Here is a 14,977-nt window from a genome sequence, read left to right as displayed (position 1 = left end):
AAAGCAGAGTCTTACACCTTCCCACACAGAGGACAACTGAGCAATCAGAAAAGGTGGTCATCAAAGAGAAAGGGCTTCTGAAACCACACTCTGTGCAGAGCTGACATTTACAACAAACATTTATACCATATTTTGACCCGAAAGGTGTCTATCAAGTCTTACATAAAATATTCAGCCATCTGGCCCCTTCTTCACACCCTTGCATTGGCACAGCAGGCTCCAGCAGCACACAGCCATGGCTTTTCTCCTGCAGCCATCCCATCCACCCACTGTCACATGGTAACTTAGAGCAAGGGAAGTGCCACAGTGGCACAGCCAGAGACAGGATCATTAGCAAGCTTTGGGAGTGTGAGGTGTTCTCACAAGGCACAGCAAGACACCTACCCTAACAGGAAACCTTCAGCATTCACGACATCTTCAGGAGATCCCTCCTGTCCAACAGGGGTCCTGCCCCATCCATGGCTCTACAAGAAGTAAGCCCCTTGCACTGGGGCTCTGGGCAGGCAGCAGCTCTTGAAGGAGGCAAGGCAGGATGCAAGTTGGAATACAGGACTTACAGGAAAGTTAGGATTGCTCATACAACTCACACCAAGGGGAGAGGGGCAAAGGGAGAACGAACAGCTGCGTCAGGGGAGCTTAAGAAGCAGAAATTTAAAAATGTAATTCTGGGAGCTGGCAGTGAAACTCTACTAATTCCCTGTTAAAGTCTGTGAAATTTGCTGCCAGCATTTGTATCTGTAGTATCTTAGGATGGATTCTTACACCCTGGTAAACCAGAGTATCAAAAAATGTTTATAACTAATAAATACGAGCAGAATGTAAATACTGTTTAACATATTAAATTTTCTAGTATGTGCTTCCAAAGCATGCATTACTCAATGTATGCTTAATTTGATAAAATCATCAAATACTTAGCTTTGACATTTATTAAATCCTTATGTGGTATCATATTATATATCTCTATCATCATGAACAGATAACACACATACACACCTGAAAATGTTTTCCTTATGGAGAAATAAAAGAAAAAGCCCTAGCAAAAAAGCCTCACAATTTTAAAGTAAAAATAAAAGTAATTCAAACCAACAACTACAGAATTGTAAGGCACTAGTGTAGAAACATGCATCATTAATGATATGACCCATACGAATAGATACATGTGGGTCCAACCTTGCAAAGCCAAGCTCATACATGTCTTTATTCCCTCCAAGAAATAAAGGATTGGGATCTCCAGGATCTGACTTTCCTACAGACCTGATTGAAAATGCTGCTATCCACGTGTTTAAATATGAGCAGCTACACTGCCCAACAGCTCAGAAACCTGCACTCTCGGGCTTTCAGAAGTTACACAGATGGCAGATAACGCAAATAGTGGAAGATTTTTTTCCTAATTAATTTCTTGTTTTTAATTATGTCCTTCTCAAGCGTTTAACATGCAAAAAAAATTTCACATGAAACAGCCTCAATCCCTGTCTTTCAGAGAAGTATCTACCTTCAAAATTCAAGAGATTGTTGGGTTTATCATGGTGCCCTCTTCTGGCCTTGGAAAAAACAGTCGGCTTGCTGTCATCTGGTGTCTGCTTAGAAGAGGTAACAAAATGAGCATCTGCTTGTGCAAATATTCAATTTATTTAATAAACTGGCCAGAAAAATACCATCACAGACCATCTAGATGCCATACAAAACATGTTTAAAAATCCTTCAGTTAGGTATGAGTTTATAAAAATAACTTACAACACTATTTTAGAAATCTCCGTATAAATACATGAATTTGTTATCAGGTAGGAATTTCGGCATAAGGCATTGTGCCCACAGTGCTGGAGAATTCATCCCTTATTCACACCCCAGTACTAAACTCCCAAGAACCATTTAATAAAAGTAATCCGAACCTTGCTGCTAAAAAGAGAGGGAAATGGAAAACCAGATCACAAAGCACATTAATTTCTATTTAAAAGAGGCATTTTTGTAATTTCTTGACAAATGTGTAGGTAGATTATCCAATACAGGAGGTATATTCAAGAATCTTAAAATAGAGATTTCCATGGAAAATATCAAAGTATTTTTTTCTTAATTAAATATAAAACAAACTGCACATGGAACTAAATACAACTTTTAGGCCCTATCTACACAACAGACTTTTCATTATTGGTTTTTGGAGGTTGAGTGGGGGTTTTGTTTAGTTGGTTGTTTTAGGGGATGTTTGGTTGGGTTGGTTTTTTTTTTTATTTTACAGGCCCACTAATCTCAGGGAAAGTCTCAATACTGTTGTGTTCGAAGAGGCCAATTTAGACCTGAAACAGGGCAGCTTACAACAGCTCACCTGCAGAGGAAGGAATTTACTCAAATTTAATACAGTTGCACAGAGTTCCTGGAAGCATAATTCATTCAACACTGGCATTCTGTCAGTTCCAAATTGGATTAATTATAATCCCATAAGCTTCACGAAAAGCTAAGATCATCACATCTGTGTAATACACATGACTGTTACTCTCAGGGAAAAAACCCAACAACTTTCTGTATAAAAAGGCCTTAATAAAAAGTACGTTCCTTTCTCTCTAAGAAGAATGTTTTCACTTACAAGGCTCTCTAAATAAAAAGTCACAACAGAGTCAATTTGGAAGGCCAGAAATATGCTATTTCAGATGGTGCTAAATTTTTTTCCAAGGCTATCTTTTTCGTCACGATCAAACAAGTAGATACAACTTCTCCTCCATAAGCATATGGGCTGGTAAAATGCATGCTCATGAGGAGACCTTGCAGTTGCTGTGTCATAACACAGCACACAGGGGCACTATACAGTTATCTGAAACTGTGAGAATTTTTCTGAGTTGGGAAGTTCTTTGTTCCAGAAAGAACTAGAAAGGAATGTTCAGGAAAGAAACTAGAGAAGAATAAAACCAAAGCAAAACAGTTGTTGTCCAGCTGTGTTAGCAGTTCTTCCATCACTGCCCACCAGACAATGCAGGCTTCAGGCTATGACTTCATGAAAGCATTCATTAAATGCCCTGCTAATCGCCAGCTCGACAGTCAATATTCCCATTGCGTTGTTCATTGCCAGCCAATCACCACAAGTGACCAACTTCCACAGTGCTCTTCTCCTCAGGACCATGGAATGTCCAGGTTAAGCTCTACACATTTCTGCAGGTGTCTGAGGATGACTTCTCCCAAAACATCTCTTCTGAATAGCACAAGTCAGACACTGCGGTGAAAGCCAGTCTCTGGCAATAACAGGAATGGGGCTCTTTAACCTCAGCATCCACTCACGAGGGTGTCTTCACCAGAACGCTTAGTCACGGACAGGGTGGTGAATACCTTAAGAGAGAGAAAAAGAAAGATTCTTAGTATGGCTAAAATGAATCTTTTTTTTTAATCTGAAAGATTAACTTGGGCATGATGCTCAAAACTGCAGCCATTTCTTCAAGTAATAAAATAATAATGAAAATCGTGCATTTAAAATCCTTGGCACAAGAAAGCACACACACATACAAATAACCTTTGTTCTCTTCATTCACCTTATGGTCTTCCTTTTACAGTGGAAAAGAATGTATTAAGGAAGTCACATGGCTTTACACCACCTCATGTCTTAATGCCCTAAGTTTTTACTGTGGGAAAGAGCTCAGAAATAATAAACGCTGGTCTGTGCACTGAATGAATAAGTGTCTTTAGAGCTCCAAGATAACTTCTTTGTTTGGGAAAGTGAAGTTAACCCAAGGCCACAGCATTTGGAGAGAACATAAATTTTGCTTTTGTGCCTTTCTAGACATTATAGAAATGTGGAACTGATAGCTGATATAAGTACTATGTCTGGGATCTGTATTGTATCTTGACAATAGCTATGAAACACTCAGTAAAACCAGTTTGAAAAATTCCAATCTTTACTGCTTTCAGGTCACTTTAAACAAAACAATATATCCAAAACTAATTATTGTAAAATTAACAGATTCAGGAAGAAAAATTCTACAAAAACTTACTTAATATTATAACTTTACTATGCAAATAATTGCATAGTTTTGCATAGTTATAATATAGAAAGGAAAAAAGGAAATCAAAACCACTGCTATCTAAATGCTTCAAAGTTGCAATAATTAGCTATCATCAAAGCCATCTCTCAGGAAGAATAAACTTAGCACAGAATAAAGTACATACACATTTCAGTTATGCAAATAACATTGGAGTACCTAAAGATAATGGGGATCAGAAAGCCCTATATTTCTCTAAGTAGAAGCTTTGCTGCATTAAGGCTGCTAGCAGCTCTTCAGAGAACAACATCAATAAATGATAAACCTCTTCCATTTTCTATAAGCACATAAAGCATTACGCACAAATCAGGAAGACAAATGCAAGCCTAATGTATATGGCAGAAGAACACTGATATATTTAAACTATAGTGCATTGCTTGAGGCAGGGTTTTGAACTCTTTATTTCTGATCCACAGGCTGAAAACATACGGGAATCTTTATTTATTGTTATTTCACTTTGAAAGACCAAGATTAAAATGTGCAAAATTTATCTGCTTTCTTCCTGGCCTGACTACAAGCTCCAGGTGTGCTAGGGGACCACACAGCTCCCTAAGGCTAGTAAGCCAATGGGGAATCATTTGATAATTACTGGAAACACGAGTTTTTTGACAGAATTTGTTCATTATTTTAGTGAAGACAAAATCTTAGATCCAACGGCTGGAAAGCCATTGTTAGCTAGCTGAAAGAATCATCTCAGCAGATGCTTGATTATACCTGCCTGTATTTCAAGCAGCACAGTACAATCAAGGCTGAGATGTAATTCTCTGTAAGGCTGAGGTCCTAACAATTGTGCTCGCAATTATTTGGACTTCGCCTGGGAAGAAGTTCCATTCTGAGCTCGTGTTTTCTGCAGAATAAAACACTGCTCAAATAAGAGAAGTGAAATCTAGCTCTAATTTGAAAGCAGTGAGAATGGGACCCTCAGTCTTAAGGTCTTCTTCAAGTGGAATAATAGCACGTTTCACAGAAGACTCAGCAGTGAATTAGTACTAGTGCCAGTGAAGGTGTCAGCATTTAACCCCATAACACTGCCCCATCCTGCTCAAATCAGACTTCATTTTCCTTAGCTTTTACATGGATTTAAGTTAAAAATAACACCGTTATTATCCATAATTCTATTCATCCAAATATGCTCATTCCTCACAAATTCCAAACAATTTTAAAGCATTTTTTTAATCAAAGACTGTTATCTTGCACTTTGATTTTTGTTTACTGCTCAAGAGGTTAAATTAAGTAAAAGTATAAAAAAGTCTTTCGAAGACTGTCACTAGAAATGATCGCTGTTCCCTGGAGCTTCTAAAGAGCGTATTTCTCCTGAGCCAATTTCTTCCTCCCCCACTCAAACAAATATGATTATCTGAAACTACCTCCCCTGAATTATGTCTAATCATCATTCTATTCAGTTTCAATTTTAGCAGCTCAGATGTCCAGAATAAATTATGACTATCATCCTCTCTTCACACTGCATATGCTAATATCCCACTTGAGTTCACAGGTTTGAATGCCTCCCTCAGAGATCCCCCTCCACAGGGCCCCTGGTAAGATAAGGACACGCTACCCCTCTCCAAGGGCTTTCAAGAACACCATCAGATGATACTACAGAGAAGAACAGGATCTATATTGTGGATGCTTTGAAGATGATTCAGATTGCTAGCAGTCCATTCCATTAATGGAGTTCATATTACATTGCTTACACTGTACCACCTTGGAAACATAAAACAAGAGAGGTGGACGTCACTTCTGCAGAGCAGCATCCTGGTGCACCCTTGCAACACTCTGTAGCTCACACAAGCAGGTGCAAACAGAGATTCTGTACAAAGACTTGGGTCATGAACATGCTTTCAGGGATCCTCAGCTAATATAAACTCATCCTAATGCTACTAAAGTCAATGGAGCATCTCTGATATACATCTGGGAGGAGCTGTCCCACAGCTGTTACAGAAAATTGAGCTCCTCATTAAAGAGGAACAGTAAGACAAACACAAGAAGAAATGTTTGTGTGGCCTCATGAAGTGAAGGTCTACAGAATAAAGGAAAAATCTTTAAAAGGGCAGAATCTAATAGAAAAATTGTCACATAACTTGTCCCCTTCCACAGCACCAGTTTATAAGCCTATTTTGTGTACCCCAATCTAGTTTTACCACCACTCTAGTAGAAATAGTATCATAACCCTTCATAATCTTGAGTGGGAGGAAAATTCTATACTTCCCAGTAGAGAGAGCACTGGATTAAGTGAGGCCATAAACTTTTCACAAATGAATACACTCGAAAAAAAATTAAATTTCCCAGATTAAACCTAAATGTTAGAGTTCTAAATATTAAACCCAGGTAATTTCCTGTCCTTTCCTCCAAATTTGGACCCCTTTAACAGAGTTCTGTTATTCAGAATTCCAACACCCAATCCCAGAATGCCATGAAAGCTGGGCTATGAGGTGACTTCAGATACAAACCTCGGCACAGACAGGATGAATTCCAATGGTGTTGTCCAGCTGTTCTTTTGTCATCCCACATTTAATGGCGGCTGCAAACCCTTGGGTGACTTCTCCAGCATTTGGACCAAGGACATGGAAACCAATGACTCTCTCCTAAATGCCAAAGGTAATCAAATGCAAGCACAATCATGCGTTCAGTTCTCTTTAGACAACATGTAGTGTTTTCTTACTCAGGGTACATAACTTAACCAGCTCACAAAATATATCACAAATTAATGTAACCACTAAAATGTGAACTATCATTAGCATCAACAGATGGGAGATGGTATAATTTTGTTCTCTCTCTGCAAAGATTCAACTAGGAGCTCAGGAGTTCCTTGCAAAGTTTTGTACAAGAGTCCTGCACTTACATCAGCAGCATACAAATTTAATACACCCCATGCTCTATGCTCGATTATGTGTGTCCAAATTGCAAACATGAATTTCAATTTTATTCAGGCAAGTTATTCTAACAGAATGCTTGCCTAAGTAAAGATGAGCACCCTGGTTTTCAACAGCAGGGCCTATGGTAGGTGGCTACATGGTCTGTGTCTTTGGAAGAATTTTCAGTTCGATAGTTGCTTACAGCAAAGGGCCACAAGCTGAAGCTGTGGCTAACCAGACAAAACTGGTGGCAAGAAGTGTATTATAACAAAACTGATGACTGCTCTGGTTGCAGTGTTTGCTTTCATTGGGAGACAACATACCTAGAGACTGGCAAAACAAACATCCAGTTAGAAGGAAGACACTAATCACACTTCTCATATCTATATTACTGTTCAGTCGCAAAATACGTCAAACTGCACATGCATCCTCAGAAAACACTCAACAGAACAAGCTGTACTGACTTGACCTGCTTTTCCTAAAGAAAACTAAGTCTCCTTTAGCACATGCCAACTGCTGTGGGCTTTAGTGGCCTTCAGGGAATTAATCAGATTTTGCTGAGCATAGATGTAGCCCAGTTGGGTATCAAAAGTTGTCTGTTCTTTCCACTAAATATCACATATATTGGATGTAGTGGATACTCAGTACACTGAAAAGTTATTATTCATTCAGCCTGAGGACTGAGATTTACCACAGGGTTTATTTAAATAAGAAAAGCTATAATTGGGTAATAACTAAAATGGAATTATCCTTATTTTCCTTTAAAATAGAGACATATGTAAGAATAAAACCATAGTAATGCAACCAAGGTAATGAGAGTTTTAAATAGTTACTGAATTATTTTTCATCCAGGGTAACTTTCAACTCTACCTCTAGATATCTAAACATGTTTCAAATTTTCAGGACAAGAAATGAAAACAAAGTAATGAAACACTTTAAATCACCATTAAGCCTTTTCATTTTCTTAAGTAACTTTGAATTAGAACATAACTATGGGTTCTAAGATACCTTCCACAGTAGTGCAAACTCCTCCAGATAGAGGATATGGTCAAAATCTGACAGGTTTGCAAATTTTACAAAATTAAGGACAGATAGATATGCCACTATGTTAGCAGGAATATATTTTAACAGCATATTAGTCTTCATAATAATTCATATTATTAAAATCATCAATTAAACACGTGGTGATCATTCAGAGATGGACACACCAATTCTTTTAACCAGTTAGTAATTTTGCTTTTGCTTCAGCAGGTGCTGTACATTTCCACTGCCAGGAAATTTTATCCTAGTCCATGGATAATCCTGGCATTATCACCCTAAATGAGATTTGTGCAGGCAAAATACATTATCCTGTTAGAACAAGCTCAAGAGTTTTATAAGCACGTGTGGGTTTGCAGAGGTTACAAGTTGTGATGGTTTCTGAGATGCCTCCATTTCAGAGAGAAGAATCTCCCAGAAAAGAATGTCCAAGCTTGGGGAGGAGAGAATAAACCAATAAAAATTCTAACCATTTCTACATGCATTGATTTGCTCACTTTTCAAAGTTAATGAACAGTCTTAGAGATATCTACTTTTCATTTTACATGTATGAAAGAAGTACCATATACAAATAGCAATGGTAGAATTTTCTTTTTTACTAAGGGTTGATTTTGTATAAACAGGAGTATTGTATCACTATAAATATTTACTACATTTCAAAAGGTAGACAAATTTAAATCAATTTTAATTTGTTAGAAACAACCTATTTATAGACGTTGTATCATCAATGGTCCCTGTGATGAACATAAAGATACTGTTTTCCCTGGAAAGAAAGATGCACTTACGTTATCTTGAATATTGCAAATTATCTTTGCATAGCATTTGTTGTTGTCTCTGGATGGCACAGTCCACTCCAGAGGCCAGAAATGACTATGGTACACCTGGAAGTACAACACAGGTTAGAAAGGAGTTATGTAATTTCCAAGTAGAGAGTATGATCTTTCAAAAACTGCCAGATTATCTTAAATAATGAGTTATGTACATAGCATTCAGAATATCTGAAATCAGGGTGATGCTCTTTCCCCTTGATGAATGCCAGAGAAGGAAGTCTTTGCAAAACAAGTGCTGGTGTCATCCAGTAATTAAAAAAGGAGAAGCCATAAGTATATTAAAGTTCCAGGAAGCAGTTCACCATGCTCTCATTAAACTACAAAATCACAGCCTTCCCTCAGAGAAGACTACTGTCTCTGCGTCTACTTGAAATGAAGGCAAAAATGTTCCTCTGAGCAGAAAAAGGGAAGAAATAGCCTCAGAGCCTGGTTTTAGGAGAAATGAGAATATCACTGCAAAAGGGAAAGTACTTAAAGAAACATTTTCCTGCCTGCCCCAACTGGACAAATCCCAAATTGCAGGTAAGGCTTTTCACCCACCTGTACAGCACATACATCAGAAAATGACGGGGCATTTTTAGGCACAGTTCTACCGAGAACTCCTGGCAGCTCCCATTATAAGCTAATCTAAAATCGATTGCTGGTTGAAATAAAATTTGAATTGATCACAACTCCAGTAAAAAAATATTCCTTCACAAACTAGGAGAGGCAGCTTGACATTTTGCCACATTAATGGGGTTACAAAGCATTTATAAGCATCGCTATCAAACTGAAATTTAACAGGCCTGAATGACAGATGCGCTCAATAATCTTACTGAGGCTTGCAAAAAAAGTCAAGAAAGTGACATGATAAAGAGGTCAGAATTCACTAAATGAGGACTTAGGCAGAACACAAATGCTTCTAGATGCACATTTTAAAAAACAGTTTTGAAAATCAAAAACGCATTTTTCGCAACAAAGCATCCAGTGTTTCACATATAACAGCAAGAATTTCACTCAATAACAAAAATTTGACTGGGTATATGCAAACTTTGTGGGCAGAAAAGAATGTAAGCCTTTGCCCTGTGGTCAGGTTAACATTACTTTACACACTGACATTTTGAGTCATATTTACTTCTTTTTCTCCACATCCATTTCAGAAAATGTCAGCTAAGAGGGACATAAGTTCTCAACTTCATGAACTGCCACTTATCTGCTTATTCCTCCAAATAATGCTCCTCAGGTGACATTTGCAGGACACAAAAGTTCGTTTTATTGTGAGATTTCCTCCCCTTATGCTTTCTGTAATGTGGTCAGTACAGTATTTTGTAAGAACAGCCTCAGGCACTAAGTGCTCATATATGTCTAATTTCACTCTGGACCAGCAATCCCAGTGAATGAAAAGGGATTACTCATGTGAGTAAAATTAAGCACATACCTCTTCACAAAGTCAAAGTAAACAGGAAAAATGAGCATAACATTTGGCTTTATAAAGTAAAAATCTCCATGGTAAGGAATTTGCCACCACTGTAGTTACAAAAAGCTCCACTTTGACATTAAAACCAGTATATTGCTTCCAGCCCATACCCAGTTTTAATTTATCCTGAAGTATTTGCAGGCACAAAGAAACCCTTTTTCTTTTTTTTTTTAAACCAAATATTCCACCTTCAAGTCCCTGTTTGCCAAAAATAGAACATATCTGCAATTAGAACTATTGGAATTGAGGATTATTTTTATAACATGTCCGGGAACAGCCAAGGAAGACAAAAAATGTACCCAGTCAGCTCCTGCCCTTACATCAGAGCACAGAATGCTGTGTTAATTGACTCTTAACATTATTTTAAATCACAAATTGGAAACCTAAAGCCCAGATGAAATTAAGGCATTTACCTCAATGTTTTCCTCCCCAAATTTCTCCACTGCGGTCTCTTCAGAGTACCCACAGGCTCCATACTCCAAAGGAGTAAATACAGTAGTTGGAACATTCACATAGTCACACTGTGTGGCATTCAAAACAAAACAAAAAAACATACAACATCAGTAATAAAATCAGCACTCAGCAGTCTGAAACACAGGAAGAAAAGCTGGATTATTCACAATTCTGAAAGCTCTTCTGTTTTTTTTTAAATTGTTTTAAATTAAGGTACAGTTTTGGTTTTGTCCATTCCAGAGGTGTTAACTAGAGCAAGAACAAAAAGACAGTTTAAGGCCACACTAACATTAGTGTGCACAGATTAAACGGAAAAGGAAATTCAGTGCCCTATTTTAAAAACATACCAGATACAGGTCAAAATGGAGATAAAAACAGTAGAACAGCAGACTGTTCAACCATTTCTATAAAGCATACTACTTTTAGTTGGAGATGCTGCAAAAGCACTACCACCATTAAAAAATCATAATTTTTTTTTATCAGCTGTGGCCTAGGAACATCAAAGAACCAAAGACATGGAGTACAGCCCTTCTGGGGGACAGCTAGAACAAGAGCTGATACCAGGTGCCCAGTCACATATCATAAGAGGCAAACACCGATTCTTGACTTCACTGCAGCTTTAGAGTGTTGCAGAGGCTTCCTCTCTGGGCAACTTCTGGGCCTGACCACCCTCACTGTAAAGCAGTTTTTTCTTATGCTCAAATGGAATTTTCCTGTGTTTCAGTTTGAATCCATTGCTTCTTGCCCTTGCACTTTATACCACTGGAAAGAGTCTGGCTCTATCTTTTTTACTCCCTACCCTCAGGCATAAATACACATTGATATAAGGGCCCCTCAAACCACCTCTTCTGTAGGGTATTTAAATTACCAGCTGTCTCAGCCTCTCCTCATGTGTCAGATGTTCTAGTACTTTAATCATAGTCATGGCCCTTTGCTGGACTTGCCTTGTCCTTCTTGTACTGGGGATCCCAAAACTGGACACAAAATCAAATCTGTCTCACCAAAGTCAACTGGAATGGAAAAGGTCACTTCCCTCCACCTGATGGCAATGCTCTGCCAGGATGCATCTGCAGGATGCAGCCCAGGATATCCCTGGCCTTCTTTGCAATGAGAGTACGTTGCTGGCTCACAGTCAACTTGCCCTCCAAACCTATTGAAGCTTTGTCTGCCCAGCTGCTTTCCAGTTGGTGAGTTCCCAGCCCATGCTGGCACATGGGATTATTCCTCCTCAGGTGCAGGACATTTCACTTCTTACTGAACTCTGTGAGATTCCCGTCAGTCCATTTCTCCAGTCTGACCCACTTCTCCACTCTGAGTGACAGCACAAACACCAGATGCACCAGTCATTTCTTCCAGTTTTGTATCACCTGCAAACTTGCTGAGGGTGCATTTTGTCTTATCATCCAGATTCATTAATTCAGATGTTATACAGTACTGGAGCGAGTGTCCAACCCTGTGGTACACCACCAGTGACTGGCCTGCAGCTGGTCTTTGTAATGCTGGTCACAGCCCTTTAAACCTGGCTGTTCAATCCACCTCACTGCCCACTTACCCAGTCTGTACTTTATCCATTTGTCTATGACAATGTTATGGGAGACAGTCTCAAAAGCCTTTACTAGAGTCAAAGTAAACAAACATCCCCTGCTCTTCCCATACCCACCAAATTAGTTGTTCTGCCAAAACAGAATAGAAGGCTGGTTAGCTCTATCTAATTTCCAGTAATTTGATTTTCTATAGACTTCAACTTTAATTAATTTCCTTTGTGACTGGGGATCAACTAAGATGCTGATTACTGTCCTTTCCCCACCTATCCATAACACCTCATTATGTTTCATACAATCACCTTTTCCAGATTTGTTACAACATAAAGTAAGCCAGGTTCCAATTTAAGTAGTTACTCATTTTTAGAATTCATTGAATGAGATAATGCTTCCTTTGGCAGCATAAGGATTTTTGTACCTTAAGAGACTGTTATCTGGCATAAAATGTAAATGAAGACATATCCATAGTATTGCAGTATGAAAAAAACCTGGCTTCTGCTACAGTTCCTTAAACTTTGCCTGGCTAACGCAGTGACATTCTGCCCACTGATTCAGAATTCTGCTACCACAATACCTGCCAACGTAAAACAAACAACTCAATCAAGCTCTAAATCTGGCCGACAGTTGAACCTGATAGGAATTCAGCAGGGTCTAAAAGAGAAGAAACCCTTATGCTCATGCCCTGTGGTTATGAAGCTGAGACAAGCACCCACGCCAGTGGTGCCTGGATACCAGTTCTTTAAAGGCACTCTTCTTTCCTCCTGGTTTAAACATAAGGTGTAGATGAGCACCCGTACTGTTCCCATAACCTGGCTGAAACCCACAACTGCACTAATATGAACCATAAACACCGAATCGATTATTTCAACTACTCAGGTATAAATATGTGCTGAGTTATCAGTACCTCTGACCTTCCTTTGCATCCATATTCAATTACAACTCAGATCATGTATTACATTGAAAATACATGGATGAGAGGTGAAAAAAATTAGTGGAAATAATACTGGAAATTAAGAGCACCACAAACTCCTATTGTACTCTATTTAGGGATCATAGGTAGGTTTAGTAAACTGCCTATGAATTGGATTTAAAGCATTTAATAGGATGGGGAAGATTGTTGACTTTTAGGGAAGGTGGTAGAGTTAAAAACAAGCTAAATTATCTCAGTAAATTTTATTATCATTATACTCAGAGAGAAAAATAAACCCACTTAAAAGGAAAAAAAAAGGGACTACTGTTTAATCCATAAAGTATTAATTTCATCCCACACAATTAGCAGAACACATCTGCAGTAATATCTTTGCCAGGGGAAAATTAAAATGATCATCAAAGCTAATCCTTTAAATTCTTCTGGGTTTTCCATAAACAAGTAGGCTTGTACTCTTCACTTAGAAGTAGAGCAGTGACAGTGTTTTGTGGCAACTGTTTCCTTACCTTAGTGGTTGCCCCAGCATAAAGCCTCCGAACTAACAATCTTCCTGCCTGGATTGCCACTGGTGTGAGTTCCAGCTTGTCCTGCAGTATATCTCCAACAGCATAGATGTACGGCACATTTGTTTGCTCCTCATCACTGACAGGAATTTTTCCTGTTCTGCAATTGGAATTAAACGAGAAAAAAGATCTAAGTGTGCTGCTCTGAAGACTGGAGGTGTAAATAACCTTGCAGGAGTTAGACCCTTTAGCTTTAAGAGAAAGACACATATGTGAAGTATGAGGGAAAGAAGTCATATTCACAATCTTACAGACTTAGGCAAGAATGTAATGTAGTGCAAATTTGACCAAAACTACAGGAATTCACACACTGGACAAGGAGGTAGCCTCTGAAGTTGCAATTTGTCTCCTGAATCATTGGTGAGGCATAGATCTTTTCCTCAAACACTCTACCACCAGCTGAGCTGTGTACAGGCAACTTTCAGGAATTAAAGGAAGAGACATTCTCCCACTCCACTTGTAGACAAAAGAATTTTTCCACTGCTGAAATTCCAGTCCAGTGACTGAAGCAGTTTATAGATACTTATCCTTCAGGGTACTACTCAGAGATAGGTCAAGCTGTTAGACACCCTACCTAAGGGACAGCCAGCAGGCTTTTTAGCTGTAAGTGTACTGAGCTAATGGAAGGCTTTAATTATTAATATTTCCTACTTCATCAATAAATGAGATAGTGTAGTAATCACCACAGGAAACACATGTAACAGGGAAACCAGACAGGTACAGAAACAGTCAAACAGTCACTTGCGAGACCAGTGGAATTCCCATATTAAAAATCCAACTTCCTCAAATTTGCTCATTAACAATAATACAGTTTATGTTAGTAACTTTATAGTTCATTCTGTTAAGCTAGTAATAGGTGTCCTGACATCAGAAAGATGTGCCCTGTTCAGCAAGACAACATAGGTCTGTCAATTTTGAGTGGACCAAAAGTTCCACTTATTTGGAATATCACAACAGTTCCCTTTGGCAACATCAGTCACTGTGTTCATATATAAAACCCCTGCAGTGGTCAAGTTCACGGTCCTGTGTCTTTTCTTCAAAGGGAAGATCTTTGAGGCCTCACATCTCTGGAAGATGTTTTAGTTACTGATATTGAAAATGTTACTGATAGCTCCACTCCCTGGTGCAACGACCTCACTACATTAAACATTAAATACTCCTCTACAAGAGACAGATTGTTCCCAAGAGTTGCTCCAAGGCAAGAAATAAACTCCTCCAAAACCTAAAACACATCAAGAACTCCACCTGTGAGTTTAAGGATTGCTACTTGGACCTTATCTTTCAAAATAAGATA

General features: G+C 38.6%; 1 protein-coding gene across 3 annotated transcripts in view; it reads right to left on the bottom strand.

Annotated features, from left to right (window-relative positions):
* Positions 1–1,610: 1,610 nt before the first annotated feature.
* The window catches only part of TXNRD1 (thioredoxin reductase 1), a 48,128-nt gene continuing 34,761 nt past the window's right edge, over positions 1,611–14,977 (bottom strand). For 2 of the 3 annotated variants that reach the window (XM_027659079.1, XM_027659086.1), the window contains 5 exons: positions 13,627–13,783; positions 10,612–10,719; positions 8,698–8,793; positions 6,470–6,604; positions 1,611–3,312 (listed from right to left, as the gene is read on the bottom strand). In XM_027659079.1, coding sequence (XP_027514880.1) covers positions 3,250–3,312; positions 6,470–6,604; positions 8,698–8,793; positions 10,612–10,719; positions 13,627–13,783 — 559 coding nt within the window. In that variant the 3' untranslated portion in view covers positions 1,611–3,249. The remainder of the gene's footprint in view (positions 3,313–6,469; positions 6,605–8,697; positions 8,794–10,611; positions 10,720–13,626; positions 13,784–14,977) is intronic. The other variant, XM_027659096.1, reaches the window with a different exon arrangement.

Source organism: Corapipo altera, unplaced genomic scaffold (assembly GCF_003945725.1).
Source record: "Corapipo altera isolate COAL_440 unplaced genomic scaffold, ASM394572v1 1, whole genome shotgun sequence".
Taxonomy (NCBI): Eukaryota; Metazoa; Chordata; class Aves; order Passeriformes; family Pipridae; genus Corapipo; species Corapipo altera.
The sequence above is the reverse complement of the archived record's forward strand: the minus strand, read 5'-3'. Positions and strand labels throughout refer to the sequence as shown.